We start from the raw sequence: 16797 nt of genomic DNA, 5'->3' as shown, positions 1-16797 counted from the left end.
GCCAAATCAGTCAGGCAAGGAAATGCAGAAGATGAATCTGTAGAGTGCATTAGGGAGTATTTCTTAGAGCAGTACATTGCAAAAACTACCCAGGATAAGGCTACTTTACGTCTAGTGATGTGAAGTGAGAGAGGATTAATAAGAGATCTCATAGTTAAGGATCCTCTAGGGGGTCACAATCACAACATGCTTGACTTGGGACCTTACTCTCTCTCCTTCAAACAGGTGTCCTCAACTTCACTAAGGGCAATGACAGAGGCATGAATAAAGAGCTGTCTAAAGTAGGCTAGGAAAAAGAGACGGTAAGCTGATGAGCAGTGGCAGATGTTGAAACAGACATTTCCAAATGCTCAGCAAAACTTTATTCTGGTCAAAAAGATTGACTTGATGAGAAAGATGATCCACCTGAGGTGAATCAAGGCAGTCAAGGAGAGTATTCAATCAAAGGGGTGACAACAAGTGGGAGGTCAGAGGATTCAGAATTGTTTTTTGGAACTCGAAGTAGATGACATAAAAGCCAATAAAGAGGGAGAAAAATAACTAAAAGTAAATATGAAAACAAACAGCAATACCTTCTGTGGATATGTTCAAAGAGAGTAGCTGAAGCATTTGTGGGATCCTTGAAGGATGCAGGTAGGGAATTAATAACAAGAAACAGGAAAATGGCAGATAATTTGAACCAACATTTTGGATCAGTCTTCATGGTAGAGCACACCATAAACATCCCAAAGATAACAGATAAGCAGAGTGCTCATAGGAGAAAAGATCTTGATACCAACTCTAACACAAGGGACAAAGTAACTGAGAGACTAATGGGAATAAAGGCAGACAAATGTGCATCAAAATGTGTTTTAGCTGAAATACTCATGAACTCATTGAATTTCATATGGATTCCAGCACTTTTGAAAAATGCTAGTGTGACACATCTGTTCAAGAACATGAGGAAACTGAACGATAGGCATTAGTCTAAAGTCTGTGTCATTGGGAAAATGCTAGAATCCACTGTTGAGGAAGGAATAACAGAATATGTGGAAACATTTAATGCAACGAGAGTCAATATGAACTTTGTGAAACAGAATTCATGCCTGATAAATGTGCTAGAGATCGTGGAGGATATATAAAGAAAAGGGGAAGTGGTAAACTTAACTGCATTTGAATTTTCAGAAGGCATTCAATAAGGTGCATAAAAAGGTACAGAATATGCAACGTCCCCACTGATACATGGAATTGTTTGCCACAAACTGCAGAAGAAGCATCTGCAAAGAAACAAGTGCAAAAGAGCCACCTACTTTGAGCTTCACTGAGACTAAGCATAATCAGTGGCAAGACCAGGCACAATCCAAAAGCGTCCCGCTCACCTGCAGGATAGTCTGAAGACTAGAAGATTCAGCTACTGCAAAACCACTGCTCTCACTTCTATTTCCACCTCTCCCATCCCACTCCCCCTCCCACCCCATCCACCCAAAACAAAGAGTGGAAGCAAGTCAGCCTTGATCCTGCTGGTCTTATACACTTAATGGTAAGGTCTTGGGGAGTGTTGCTGAACAAAGAGACCTTGGAGTACAGGTTCATAGCTCCTTGAAAGTAGAGTCACAGTCGACAGGATAGTGAAGACAGCGTATGGTATACTTTTCTTTATTGGTTAGAGCATGGAGTATAGGAGTTGGGAGGTCTTGTTGCAGCTGTACAGGACATTTGTTGGACCACTTTTGGAATATTATATGCAATTCTGGTCTCCATCCAAAAGGAAGGATATTGTGAAACTCAGAAAAAATCTACAAGAATGTTGCCAGGTAGCCCATAAACCTATTACCACACTAATACAACTACAATTTCAAAGACCCTGTACCCACAGCCAGCAGAACAAAGATAATTATACAAAATACCCCACAAGGACTGCAACAAACATTACATTGGATAAACCAGCAGGAAACTAGCCACCAGGATACATGAGTACCAATTAGTCACTAAAAGACATGACCAATTACCATGCACACAGATGAAAAGAGACGCCAGTTGGATTGGGACAATGCATCCAACCTGGACCAAGCCAAACAAAGACATGCATGGGAGTTCAAACCAGAACTCCATTAACACATAGATCTGGACTCCATTTCCCAACCTCTCAGAAACAGAACCGGATATAGTGTCACACTCCACAACAAACCAAGGCACATAAATAGCAAGCGGGGCAGAACACTAATGCTTCACCAGAGGCTCACTGATGATGTTACCTAGCATAGGTGACGAAATGTCTGAAAACAAACCCATCAGCTCAGTGACAAACTGATCCACAACCTGAGCTACAAATCTTCTCCAAAATCTCAAACTGATATAACTGCATTTGATGTAGTTCAAAAGAGATTTGTTTGCCTTATTCCTGGGAAGAAAATGGTTTACTTATCAAGGATGACTAAACCAGTTAGGCCTTTATTCATTAGTGTTTAGAAGAACAAAGGGTGATCGTCTAGAGTGCAAAATTCTGAGGGGACTTCATAGGGCAGACATTGAGTAAATGTTTCCACTAATAGGAGAATGTTGAACTAGGGAGAGTTACAGAATAAGGGAACACTCACTTAAGAGTGAGAAATTATTTTCTTTTTTTTTTAAAAGAGGTGAGTGATTGCCTGGAATTGTTTAGCCCAGAGAGTTGTGGAGCTTAGATCACAAAACATTCAACGAAGTAGTAAATAGATTGATTTTTTTTAAACTATCAGGACACTGAGGGCTATGCAGTGGTGGCAAAAATTGGAGTGGAGGCCTGGGACAGATGAGTCATGATCTTAGGGTAGATGCAGGAAGGCTGTTCCCAACGACCAGGGAGTGCAGAACAAGGGATGACAGTCTGAGGATACAAAGTAAGCCATTTCGGATTAGGGTGAGTGGAAATTTCTTCCAGAGTGTGGCGAGTCTGTGGACTTCCCTATCACACAAAGTGCTGAGGCCAAAACATTAAGATGTTTTCAAGGAGGAGACAGATATAGTTCATAGGTCTAGAGGGATCAAATTGCACATGCCCCGACCAATGAATGCAAGCATGCAATTCAACCCCTTATTCACTTGTTAAGCCACTTTCAAGGAAATGTGCACCTGTATGTGTAGATCCCTCTGTGTATTGGTGCTACTAAAGGTTCTGCCGTTTACTGTATATGTCTCTCCTGCATTAGATCTCTCAAAATGGACCACCTCTCATTTATCCAGATTAAATCCCATCTGCCATTTCCCCACCCAAGTCTCAAGCATATCCATATCAACCTGTATCCTCTGGCAATTCTCCTCATGATCTGCAGTTTCCCAAATCTTTGATCTTTGTCATCCTCTAATTTATTAACGAGGCCACTCCCATTCTCGTCTAAATCATTTATTTACGTATTACAAACAATAGGGGTCTGAGCAGGATTCCTGTTGAACATCACTTGTGACAGATCAGTAATCTGGAAAAACACCTCTACACTGCCACTCTGTCTTCTGTGACCAAGCCAATTCTGTATCCATCTTACCAGCTCACAGCAAATTCTATTTGTCTTCACTTTTTGAATCAGCCTGCCATGAGGGTCTTTGTTAAGGGTTTTGCTAAAGTCCACATAAACAACATCTACCACCCTACCCTCGATCATGTTGGCACACTCAAAAAAAAACTCAATCAAGTTTGAGAGACACATCCTTCACAACACAAAGTCACTAAAAAGCCCATATTTTTCCCAAGTATATCCCATCACTTAAGAATCTGCTCCAATAATTTCCCTCCTACTATCCTAAGGCTCACCAACCTGTCATTACCCAAATTACCTATGATTCCCCTCTTAAACAAATGAACAATGTTGGCTATTCTCTAGTCCCTGGGACCTCTCGTGTGATTAAACAGGATACAAGGCTCCAGACATTTCCTCACCTGCCTCCCTCAACATTCTGGGACTTGTCTACCTTAATACTTTTCAAAACACCACCTCCCTTCCTTTTATTTTCACACCATAGAATTTCAACAGATCCCTCTCTTGACTCATCATCCACCACGTCCTTCACGTTTATGAATACCGATGCAAAGTATTCTTTAAGGACCTTCACCACTTCCTCTGGCTCAAAGCATAACATTTCTCCTTTGTCCTTGAATAGACCTATCCTTCCCCTAGCTACCAGCCTTTATAAAACACCATGGGATTTTTCCTTAATCCTGAAGCCAAAGACATTTCGTGGCTGTTTTAAGCCCACCTAATTCGTTGTTTGTGCAGTAAAGGGTGTCATTTTAAAAGGTTGCGGGAAGGGAAGTGGGGAAGAGGAGGTCAGATGAAGCTCACATTTGAATTTAACCATCACCGGCATCATTGCTGACAGATTAACCAAAACATGTGAAATATTCAATTTCTGAGCAAAGATTTGCTTACTATAAAAATTCACTGCAAGAGAAGTAGTTGACACTTTTCCACAGGTTAGATTCCCTACAAATGGAAGCAGGCCATTTGACCCAACACCGATCCTCCAAAGAATAACCCACCTAGACCCATTCCCTTACCCTATATTTACCTGACTAATGCACCTAACACTGTCAGAAATTTAGCATGGCCTGTTTACCTGACCTGCACATCTTTAGATTGTGGGAAGAAACCGGAGCACTGGAGGAAACCCATGCAGACACGGGGAGAACACCGACAGACAGTTGCCCGAGGTGGGAATCGGACCCGGTTCGTAGTGCTGGGAGGCAGCTGTGCTAACCAGTGCAAGCAACATTTAATATATTAAATGAAAAGCTAGGCAAAATCCTGTCTAGAAGGTAGTCAAGTAGTCCAAGAGGAACACACCAAGTTAATCATGTATAAATTATTTCCTTGGTGATCCTGTGCTGGACCTATTCAAAAACTGAATAAATCAGAAAATTATTAACAGTTATAACTCAAACAATGTCTTCCCAATTGTTTGCTCCTGAGATTATTTAGTAGGGTAGCTTACCATATGTTGTTACATTGGTCAGGAGCAATTGCAATTTACTCTCTATTTCATTATGAGAGACTCTTGTTTAATTTGAAATCTTTTTCATCTCTTCGGGGGAAAATGAATTAATTGATAAAATAGATTATTCAGTGATAAATCAATTCTGATAAGACGACAAGTTAGATTCCTGCGCATGATTTTAATACAGATTAACAGAAATTAAAATTAAGCGATCTTCAATTAATAGAAGCAAGCTGTAAACAATAACATCCAAGATGCTACAGTTAGTGGTGCAGAGCTAGTGTCCCTGCATCTGAGCCAGGAGACCTAGCTTCAAGTCCCACCTACTCCAGAGGTGTGTAAAAACAATTCTAGGCAGGTTGATTAAAATAATATCTACAGTTGGTTATTGCCCTTGGGTTCAGCAGAAGATAAGTAAGTTGATAAGGCAGGAGAACAAGTCAAGTTTCACATGATGCACTGAAACTGTTCAAGGTTTGTGCGAAGATTTGTAGCTCGGGTGCTTGTTGTAGTGGTTCTGTTCGCCGAGCTGGAAGTTTTTGTTGCAAACGTTTCGTCCCCTGGCTAGGAGACATCATCAGTGCTCTGGAGCCTCCTGCGAAGTGCTTCTATGATGTTTCTTCCGGCATTTATAGTGGTCTGTCCTTGCCGCTTCCGGTTGTCAGTTTCAGCTGTCCGCTGTAGTGATTGGTATATTGGGTCCAGGTCGATGTGTCTGTTGATGGAGTTTGTGGATGAATGCCATGCCTCTAGGAATTCCCTGGCTGTTCTCTGTCTGGCTTGCCCTATGATAGTAGTGTTTTCCCAGTCGAATTCATGTTGCTTGTTGTCTGAGTGTGTGGCTACTAGGGATAGCTGGTCGTGTCGTTTTGTGGCTAGTTGGTGTTCATGTATGCGGATTGTTAGCTGTCTTCCTGTTTGTCCTATATAGTGTTTTGTGCAGTCCTTGCATGGTATTTTATAAACTACATTTGCTCATGTTGAGTATTGGCTCCTTTGTTCTAGTAAGTTGTTGTCTGAGCGTGGCTGTTGGTTTGTGTGCCGTTATGAGTCCTAGGGGTCGCAGTAGTCTGGCTGTCAGTTCTGAAACGCTCCTGATGTATGGTAGTGTGGCTAGTCCTTTTGGTTGTGGCATGTCCTCGTTCCGTGGTCTTTCTCTTAGGCATCTGTTGATAAAGTTGCGCAGGTATCCGTTTTTGGCGAATACCTTGTATAGGTGTTCCTCTTCCTCTTTTCGCAGTTCTGGTGTACTGCAGTGTGTTGTAGCTCTTTTGAATAGTGTGAATTTGAATTTTGAACACTATTCAAAAGAGCTACAACACACTGCAGTACACCAGAACTGCGAAAAGAGGAAGAGGAACACCTATACAAGGTATTCGCCAAAAACGGATACCTGCGCAACTTTATCAACAGATGCCTAAGAGAAAGACCACGGAACGAGGACATGCCACAACCAAAAGGACTAGCCACACTACCATACATCAGGAGCGTTTCAGAACTGACAGCCAGACTACTGCGACCCCTAGGACTCATAACGGCACACAAACCAACAGCCACGCTCAGACAACAACTCACTAGAACAAAGGAGCCAATACCCAACATGAGCAAAACTAATGTAGTTTACAAAATACCATGCAAGGACTGCACAAAACACTATATAGGACAAACAGGAAGACAGCTAACAATCCGCATACATGAACACCAACTAGCCACGAAACGACACGACCAGCTATCCCTAGCAGCCACACACTCAGACAACAAGCAACATGAATTCGACTGGGAAAACACTACTATCATAGGGCAAGCCAGACAGAGAACAGCCTGGGAATTCCTAGTGGCATGGCATTCATCCACAAACTCCATCAACAGACACATCAACCTGGACCCAATATGCCCATCACTACAGCAGACAGCTGAAACTGACACCCGGAAGCGGCAAGGACAGACCACTATAAATGCCGGAAGAAACATCATAGAAGCACTTCGCAGGAGGCTCCAGAGCACTGATGATGTCTCCTAGCCAGGAGACGAAACGTTTGCAACAAAAACTTCCAGCTCGGCGAACAGAACCACTGCACTGAAACTGGTTTAAAACCAAAGGTGCTACAGGTCAGGTGAAGGAGTGTGGGAAACCACTTGATAGTGATGGCTTCCACAGTGGAACAGATGATCAACAGTTACTGGATAGGTTTACATGTGAAGAATAGGCAGGATGAATCAATATCACCATACGTATCATAGCAATGTGTGCTAGCACTTTGGAGGAGATAGAAGTGGAAAGACTGAAGGATGAAGTTCTACCTAGAGTTAAAACAAAAAATCCACAGACAGAATCTAAACCTTTACCACTCAGAATGTAATTACTTAATTATTGATTTTAGATGGAATTTATTTCCATTCTAATCTTGAAGAATGTTCAGGATGTATTGTTATTATTTGTAAACCTGCATTCTAAAGTGAACAGAACCATGTATAGCCTCAAGTGTGACTTCCATTTGCATACTGTATATGCATTAAGAAGGGAAAACATAGTCAGTTCACTTCTGAGTGATGACAATGACAATTCGTGTGGAGATTTGTTTACATGCATTTTAAAGTGGAGAATCATGGGTGAATCTGTGCTTTAGGAACAAGATTTGAAGGTCGAACAAGATTTGAAGGTCGAACAAGATTTGAAGGTCGAACAAGATTTGAAGGTCGAACAAGATTTGAAGGTCGAACAAGATTTGAAGGTCGAACAAGATTTGAAGGTCGAACAAGATTTGAAGGTCGAACAAGATTGGGCTGCTGCCTGGCAATAAGGTATCCAATTGCAAAGACAGAATCACCCTGAAAGAGAGGCAGGACATTCAGAGAAAACGGCCTGTAACAGGAGCAACAAAATTTCAGTTTCCTAAACACAGTCAGGGTAAAAGAGGAGAAGTGGTGGCTTTAACAGTAAGAGACAAGATCAAGAGAGACAAAACTTAGAGGAGTGGTGTAAGGAACCCATGTTTAAAAATAAATAGATATGTGAGTTGCATTAGCACTTTAAGGGTCTCAAGAAGAGATAGAAACCAAAAAAAAGTGAAGATAGAAATCTACTGAAAAGAAACCAATTACAGCCCTACCCACTGAGCAAGGAACTTTAAAGTGAAAGCAAGGCGATCATTCACTGCAAGGTTGTTGTTTAGAAGAGAAGGATTGAATACTTATTTCAGATTTTTGTAATAAGATTGTGTCAAATATTTCTTGTACTTTTTGTTGTTGTTTACAATAAACTTTGATTTTTTTTGTGAAAAAGTACATTGGCAGCCTTTTCTGAATGTGTTCAGTGACTCATCATTATCCTAGTAAACAAATTGGAAAAAAATAAAGCTGGTGGCATGTCATGCCAGAGTTCACTGTCGGATCTGACTTGTCCAATATTACCATTAGCTGAGATTATTGTCAAAAATAAATGTTTCAACGGTGAAGATAACATCAATGTAAATACCTGATTTGTTTATCAGCCATTTAATTCAAACCACAAGCCCTCTGTGGGAAGAAAAGATTCTTCAAATCCAGAAAGTAGATTTTCAAATGAAGTTGGGTTATTTTCTTAACTCTGTTACCTGTAAAGAGAATGAAGCCAAATCAGAAAACTTAACATTGAAAATGAAAGAAATCTAAATGCTTACTGAACATTAAATAGATACTGTGCTCAGGCTCTACATTTTTCACATTCATACAATCCTGTCATGTTATATATAGAGGGCTGAGCTAATCTACACATGACCTGTCGTATTCTAATTTTCTAAGAAAGGAATATTTTGCCATTTCATGCAATATGTTTGAGTTATTGTATCAAAAGAGTGAATAAATGAAATTCTGATTCTATAATCAGTACTGTCCATCAGTCCTTGAATCAGTCCACTGTTCAGGGAAGCCTGTAAATGAAATGGTTTCACTCAGATTGAGTGTTTCTTTTATCACATCTTACAGAAGGCTAGTAGCAACATGTGGTAGAAAAGTAAACAGATGGGACTCAGCAGGAAATTCTAGGAGGATGCCATGTTTTGTTCACATTTGACATTGACTGGAATTGTGACGTGAAGCAAGACACTGAGATGGCTAACATTGTGGGGTTTCAGAAATCCCCTTTTCAATTAGTTGTGCTCTGGTGGAATCCTGAAAATATGCAAAATGAGATTTTATTTGTATATAATGCTGATGTGTAGCTGCCTTCCTTTTGAGTAGTGAGCCAAATCCTAAACTCTACCTAAACATTCATCATTGTCACATACCAGTCTTGTTTTCTGAGTGGTCTGTGATCTAAAAATTTGCACAAACTCACATGTAGCCCCTATTCATTAAGTGCTCCAATTTAAAAGCAACCAGCAGCATAGCTATATGTTTTCAACAAGTTAAAATTGGAGCTTACTGCACAACTATTTATAAAAGTTATATTTATAATATGTGACAAAGTAATTAGCTAAATTGCAGGGAGAAGTATTTATAAGCAAAAAGAGAAAAGATGGAGTTGGAAGGTCATGTTGCTGCTGTACAGGACATTGGTTAGGCCACTTTTGGAATATTGTAAGCAATTCTAGTCTCCCTCCTGTAGGAAGGATGTCATGAAACATGAAAGGCTTCAGAAAAGATTTACAAGGATGTTGTCAGGATTAGAGGAGTTGAGCTACAGGGAGAGACTGAACAGGCTGGGGCTGTTTTTCCTGGAACGTGGAGGCTGAGGGTTGACTTTATAGTGGTGTATAAAATCATGAGGGGCATGAATAGGGTAAATAGACAAAATCTTTTCCCTGGAACAGGGGAGTCCAGAATTACAGGGCATAGGGTTTCAGGTGAGAGGGGAACAATTTAAAAGGGGCCTAGTGGAACTTTTTCACACAGTGGTGCATGTATGGAATGAGCTACCAGAGGAAGTGGTGGACATTAGTACAACTACAACATTTGAAAGGCATCTGGATGGGTATCTGAATAAGAAGGGTTTAAGGGATATAGGCCAACTACTGGCAAATGGGACTAGATTAGGCTGGGATATCTGGTTGACAGGGACAAGTTGGACCTAAGGGTCTGTTTCCATGCTGTACATCTCTATGACTCTATGTGTATGAAGAAAATATGAGATCATTCCCGCCGACCAGTGCCTCATTTGCATGATCATCTTTCCAAAGCAAATAGGTTGAAATGTCTAAAATCAGGTTCGGGAGGTGTGATGCTTTCTCTAGTCCAATAGTTGGAGATTACAGAGCAGAACAGGTCATAGAAGTGAGTGTAGTGTCTTCTGTGTCACCTCTACTGTACAGCAGGTTGTGGCTTGTGGTAACCTGATTTGGTGCAGCATCACTCACTACCTTCTTCTGTCTCCCAGTTGAAAAGTCATGGTTGCTTCACAATGACTCTGTTCATTGATCCTCTTCAACATAATCTTGTTGAACTTGCAATATTGCAACTAATCAAAATGGCTGCAAACGTAAATTTTGATAAATTCGTTACTCCACAAAGCAAAGCCAATTTTGCTGGATCTCTTTGTGACATCCCTCCAGTTTTCTGCTCAATATAGAGAGTCAGAGTCCTACAGCATGAAGACACGCCCAAACTGATCAATGCCGACCAAAATGGCTCCCCACGCTAACCCCATTTCCCTGCACTTGGCCCATATCCTTCTATACCTTTCCTATCAACATATTTGTCCAATGTCTTTTTTAAATGTTGTTAATGTACCCACCTCAACCACTTCTGCAAATAGCTCATTCCATGCGTGTACCAACCTATGTAAAACAAATTGCCCAAGTTCCCTTTTATTCTTTCCCCTCTAACCTTAAATTAATAACCTCTAATCCAAGATTCCCCAACCCTAGCAAAATGACTGAGTGAGTTCACCCTATCCATGCCCCTCATGATTGTATACATTTCTATAAAAGATCCCCCCACCCCACCCTCAGTCTTCTATGCTGTATAGAAAAAAGTCCTACTGGTCCAATCTTTCCCTATAACTCAGACTGTTGAATCCTGGCAACATCCTTGTAATTTTTTCTGCAGTCTTTCCAGTTTAATAACATTCTTCCTATAGCAAGATGACCAAAACTGAATACAATACTCCAAGTGCGGCCTCAACAACGTCCTGTACACCTGCAACATAACTTCCCAACTGCTACACTCGGTGCCCTGGCTGATGAAGGCCAAACGCCTTCTTCACTGCACTGTCTACCTGTGACTCCGCTTTCTGAGAACCGTGCACCTGAACTCCAAAGTCCCTTTGTTCCACTGATCTCCTTAAGGCCTTACCATTCACCATGAAACACCTACCTTGATTTGACTTTCCAAAATACAAGACTTCACACTTATCTCTCTCAAATTCCATTTGCCACTTCCCATACGATCAAGTTCCTGCTGCAATTTCTGATAATCTTGCTCACTGTCCATGATACTACTTATTTTAGTAACAGAAGCTTTGGAGTTTTCACATCTTTGGAAAGTTCAATGGACCATTTTACTCCTCAAATTATTAGTTTTTGTGACTGCTTCCCGACATAGCAAAAATCAGATTATCTATGTACTGAGTCCATGAGAAACATCTCTGGCTTGGTGGCCATTTTTCTGAGACTTGTTGTGTCCATTTTAAAAACAGGTAGGTTTTTTTCACAAAATATAAATTAAGCAAACATTTATGTTACATGCCACCAAATACTAGAGTTCTCATTCCAGTACAGCTAAATCATAGCAATTCCTTCCTCTACATTTCTGCTGAACCCCAGAATTGTGATTTCAATTCTGTCAAACTCTAGGACTATGCCTTCTATATTGTTAAGTCACAGGAGAAGGACAGCAATGGGAAGTGCTTAGATCACTTGAGAGACATCTTATAGGGCTCTTGTGGCAAAGTGGTAATGTTCCTACCTCTGAGCTAGGATACCTGGGATCAAGTCCCAACTGCTCCAGAGGTGTGAAATAACATCTCTGAACAGGGTTGATAAGAAAATATATAAATAGAATCTGCTTAGATATTAGGTTAGCAAGTAGGAGGCAGACATTTTTAATATTGCATTCTGTAAATTAACTAACTATTGGAGAAAAGGATTTGTGTCAAGCTTCATACTTTACCATCTCATTTAAGATCCTTTTATTAATGCCTTCACAGCTGCCAAAGCCTCAAAGACATCCAATTTCTGGTAAATGGCAATCTACTTTCATGTGTAGCTAAAATGTCAAGTACCTGCTTTCAATTTTCAATTATTTGTATGCCATTTAACAAAAAAGACTGGGCCAACGATAAAAACAAAATATTCTCTCAGGGCATGTGAGCAAGCAGTGCATAGATTGACAGGTTTTACAGAACATTGACCAGAGGACAGAATTTAATTCCCAAAACATCAATACAGTTCTCTAAGGCAAGTGCAATAGTATTGAAAAAGACCTTATTCAGTCACCATGAACCCACAGGGTCTCCTGGTTCACGCCCAACATTATTAAATTTCATATCGTTCAACGCACTGTAATCATGAGATTTACGTTAAAATACACCGGTGCCACCTATACAGAAAGCACCACAGATTTATTTGGATCCGAACTGATAAAGTGATCATCCATCTGGCAAGTTATCATACACTGCTAACCCATCTGGAAGTAATACTCCAAAGAATGAGTGTTCAAATCCCACTGCGGTCATTGTTTGAAAACAGAATTCAAATTAAATAAGAAATCTGCAAGTAAGCTGGCAATGAAGCTGTCACTTTGTCATTGAAAAATGAGTTCATGCATATCCTTAAGAGCAGTGGTTCTTATAGGGGGGTCCACTGACCTCAGAGCACAGAGGAGCAGGACTGAACAGTACACAGTAGCAGCAACTCAAATAAATATGTTTTCTTGTAAGCATTATTTCAAGTTTTATTTTTAATGTAGCACTTTCATATCAGACATATTATATATCATAAGTTAGATGCCAGAAGCAGTTAGTACTATCTCCTTTGAAAAGGGTCTAACAGCCAAAAGCAGTTTGAGAATCACTGCTTTAGAGAGGTTGTTCTCTTGTTCTGTCAATTTGGTCTACTTGTGATGCCTGGACCATATGTACATGATAGACTCTTAAGTGTTTCGTAAGGTACTCAATTGTATTAAACGGCGACAACTTTACTGCTGACATTGCTCCACGGTTTGAAATCACCTCTACTGCTTCATCAAGGACAGGAAATCAATGCTAGCCTTCTCAGAGAAGCTCATACTCCACAGATTATATACTTTAGGTACAAGCACAGGAGATTTGATACATGTTTCAAAATCATGAGTGGGTTGGAAAGAGTACATCAAGAGGAGCTGTTTCCACTCATTAGAGAAAAAAGGACAGGACGGCATAGATTTAACAGATGCACATATGTAGCAAAGGTGGTCTGAGAAAATATCATGAAAGGTGTTGGAGAATTAACTCCAACCATTTCTATGCATCTACTGTTGGAGTTGGGTAGAAGATGATGATACTGCCAATAGTGTGGGAACAGATCATCAATTTGACCTCCAGGGAATATAACCTCTTACATCAACACAGCATTTCTCTAGATTCTGCTAAGAGCAGACAAGTGGTTTAGCGTAAGGCACGTGCAAGCTTTTCATCTCTCTCTCTCTTTCCCCTCTCTCTCTCGTAACCACAGTGATTTAGGTAAGCAATTGTGGCTGATTGCAGAATCATCCCTCGTGCTCTGCCATAAGGTGCTTCTGCAACACAACTACTGTGTACTGCCAAACTAAAATTCCAGATCAATATTTCAACATGGCCCTGGTTCTTGCCAATTAATCCTGCAGCAAGTACTCACCTTCCAAATCCCAAAAGCCTGTTCACCATCAACAAGGTGAAATTCAGGAGTGCGATGAAATATTCCCCACCTCCCTGGATCAATGCAGCTACAACACTCTAAAACTTGACAGCATCCAGGACAAAGCGGTCTGTTTGATTGGCACTCATGCACAAACATTCACTCTCTCCACCACAATGCTCAGTAGCAGTATGTACCATTTACAACATGTACTGCAAAACATCACCTTGGTACCTACCAAACCAACCAACCACTACCATATACAAAAGGTCAAAGGCTGCAGAAATATGGAAACACTGCCACCTGAAATTCTCCATCAAGCCATTCACATTCCAGGCTTGGATGTTCTTCCACTGTCACAGCATTAAGTGAAAATGAACCTTCCACTCAGCAAGCAAACTTACATCCAGAATTGCATTAAAACCTTGTAATTCACTATCCAACCATATTTTGTTTGTACCTACACCAAATAGACTGCAGCAGTTCAAGGGTGCAGCTCAGCACCTTCACAACTAGGCGTGAATATCAGCCTAGCCTAATGAAGACCTTATGCCCAAAACGTCGATTCTCCTGCTCCTCGGATGCTGCCTGACCTGCTATGCTTTTCCAGCATTGCATTCTTGACTCTAATCTCCAGCATTGCAGTCCTCACTTCCTCCTAGCAATACCCATATGCTCTAAACTATAACACTGTGAAATTAAAAAGGTTGAAATACCAAAACAGACTATCGTCAATGCCACGTGAATTTACTTCAGTCTGGGAAGGGTTCAGGGATGATATCTGGTTAGTATTGATTCATGTGAGGATAGGGGTAACACAACAGTCTCAATGCCCTTGTTGAGAGAGTGGAAGGTAGAATGTAGAAACTGAAAGTAACAGTTAGTTATTATTATGTGAACTTGTCAAAATTAGTCAATCATATCTCTGAGTACAGCTGAGATCATACTTCAAGCTGAGCAACCTTAATAGTTAAGATTAAGGTTTAGGAAGAGCCTGGGGAAAAATAAAACATCTTTACCTTTATCCCAGTGTGCTGCTTTGAAACATTTTCAAACAAAATTTGATAAAAGTCATAGGATGAAATGTTGGCATAGATGCCTGAATGTTTTGTCAAACAGGTAGGTCCAGAATGGTAAAGGGAGAGGATTAGAGAGGTATAGCAAGGGAATTCACATCCTAAGGCCAAAACAATTTAAGCCACAGCTGACAATGGTGGAGTAAGTGAAGTCAGGGATGCACAAGTCACCAACACTGAACGACTACAGATAACTCAAGGGGTTGCACGAAGGGAGAAATCACAGAGACAAACAGGGGGTGAAGTCAGGATAGAATTTCAAAACAAAAATGACTTTTTTAAAAAAAAATCAAGGTAATACTTGTCTGAAACCAACATGCACTGGGATGTTGACAAAAAGTCTTGGTGCGAGATATGCTATGGGCATAGATCTGTGTGTTAAGGAAGGTAAAACGCTGAAAAGGTAAAACTTGGCTTGTGTTGAAATTCAGGTGTCTAAGGTAACAATGGCACAGTTGAATGTTTCAGCTTTGATGGATTTGGTCTTCTCAACATTTAGTTGAAGGAAATTTCTGTTCATTCTGTTGTGGATGTCAGTAAAGCAGTGCAATAAATTAAAGACAGTTGAGGGTTCAAGAGATGTATTGGTTAGGTGGAGCTGGGTGTCAACAGTGTAGATTTGGAAACTGGTACTGTATTTATGGATGATGGTGCTAAATGGCAGCTTGTAGATGAGAAATAAGAGGTGGTCAAGGGAAGATTATTTGGGTCACCAGAGCTAACCAGGCAGGAATAAGACAGGACATCACTGTGGTTGGTATCACTGGCTATGACTGCTTAGAGAAGCATGAAGGAAGGTGAGAAAACCCTACCCAGCTGGGTGAAGTGGAGAGGCATTGAAGATGGACAGTGTGGTCAATCTTGCTTAGGCTACAGACAGGGTGAATAGGGATGGTTGACCATTAACAGACGGGCTACTTTTTTGTGACAAGCCGTTTTGATACCTGGAGCAATTAAGACTTGGAGATGCCAGTGTTGGACTGGAGTGTACAAAGTTAAAAATCACACAACACCAGGTTATAGTCCAACAGGTTTAATTGGAAGCACTAGCTTTCACAGCTAGTCTGCTTCTACTATCACCTGGTGAAGGAGCGATGCTCCGAAAGCTAGTGTGCTTCCAATTAAACCTGTTGGACTATAACCTGGTGTTGTGTGATTTTTAACTTGAAGCAATTAAAACATAGATTTATAGGGTGATAGCTTGAAAAGGCTTAAAAAGGAAAGGGAGGCTGAACACAAGACAATAAATGGGAAGACAGGAACGGTTAAAACATAATTTGAGAAGGAAGAGTTGACGATGACAAATGTGAGGGAGATGTGAGCAGTAACTGACAAGACAATACTGTTACACATGAACAAATTAGCATGAGAAAGGTTTAAACTTTCCCATCAAATTCATCCTCAACAATTTGTTCTTAGGAAGACTTTTGATTCAGTCCAGTGTATGTATTCAACTCTATGCATATTAAGCAGAAAAAAATGTTCCTACATTGTGGAAGTAGTAAGAACTTGGTATACTGCTGCACAATGTGATACCTGACCAAGGTAAATGGCATCTTGGCTCTCAGGCTTGCATCTGTAATGGAAAAATACTGCGAGAGACAAAGACTGAGGTTGTGTAATTTTAGTTTGATGAAATATTGAGAGTGTATCTTCAACTCATTAGTGGAAGTGCATCTTGAGCTAGTTAGTTTCTCTGTCCTCGAGCAACAATAAACAAATGTGATAGCTGCACTGTGCTTATCTTTATCTTGAATTATTGTAAAGTTGTTTGTCTCATTGTATAAATATAGGCTGACTGTTCACCTCGAGAGAAAAGAGTACTGTGAGAAAGGGATGACTATAACAGCATCTCCACGAATTCACTAAAAAAAATCTTGAGACAAGTCTCAGACTAAGTAATTTCCTTGACATACGTGAATACAAAATCTTTACTGGAATACTCACACATGACACAAGTACACTCATTCCTGATCAATGAATTG

General features: G+C 40.5%; 1 protein-coding gene across 5 annotated transcripts in view; it reads right to left on the bottom strand.

The window, feature by feature from the left end:
• slc25a22a (solute carrier family 25 member 22a) overlaps positions 1 to 16797 on the bottom strand; it is a 193204-nt gene that overhangs the window by 132542 nt on the left and 43865 nt on the right. For all 5 annotated transcript variants that reach the window (XM_060838773.1, XM_060838772.1, XM_060838769.1 and 2 more), the window contains exon 2: positions 8423 to 8540. In XM_060838773.1, the coding sequence (XP_060694756.1) occupies positions 8423 to 8442 (20 nt within the window). In that variant the 5' untranslated portion in view covers positions 8443 to 8540. The remainder of the gene's footprint in view (positions 1 to 8422; positions 8541 to 16797) is intronic.

The sequence above is a fragment of the Hemiscyllium ocellatum genome, chromosome 18 (genome assembly GCF_020745735.1).
Source record: "Hemiscyllium ocellatum isolate sHemOce1 chromosome 18, sHemOce1.pat.X.cur, whole genome shotgun sequence".
Taxonomy (NCBI): domain Eukaryota; kingdom Metazoa; phylum Chordata; class Chondrichthyes; order Orectolobiformes; family Hemiscylliidae; genus Hemiscyllium; species Hemiscyllium ocellatum.
Note: the sequence above shows the minus strand (reverse complement) of the source record. Positions and strands in the feature narration are given on the sequence as shown.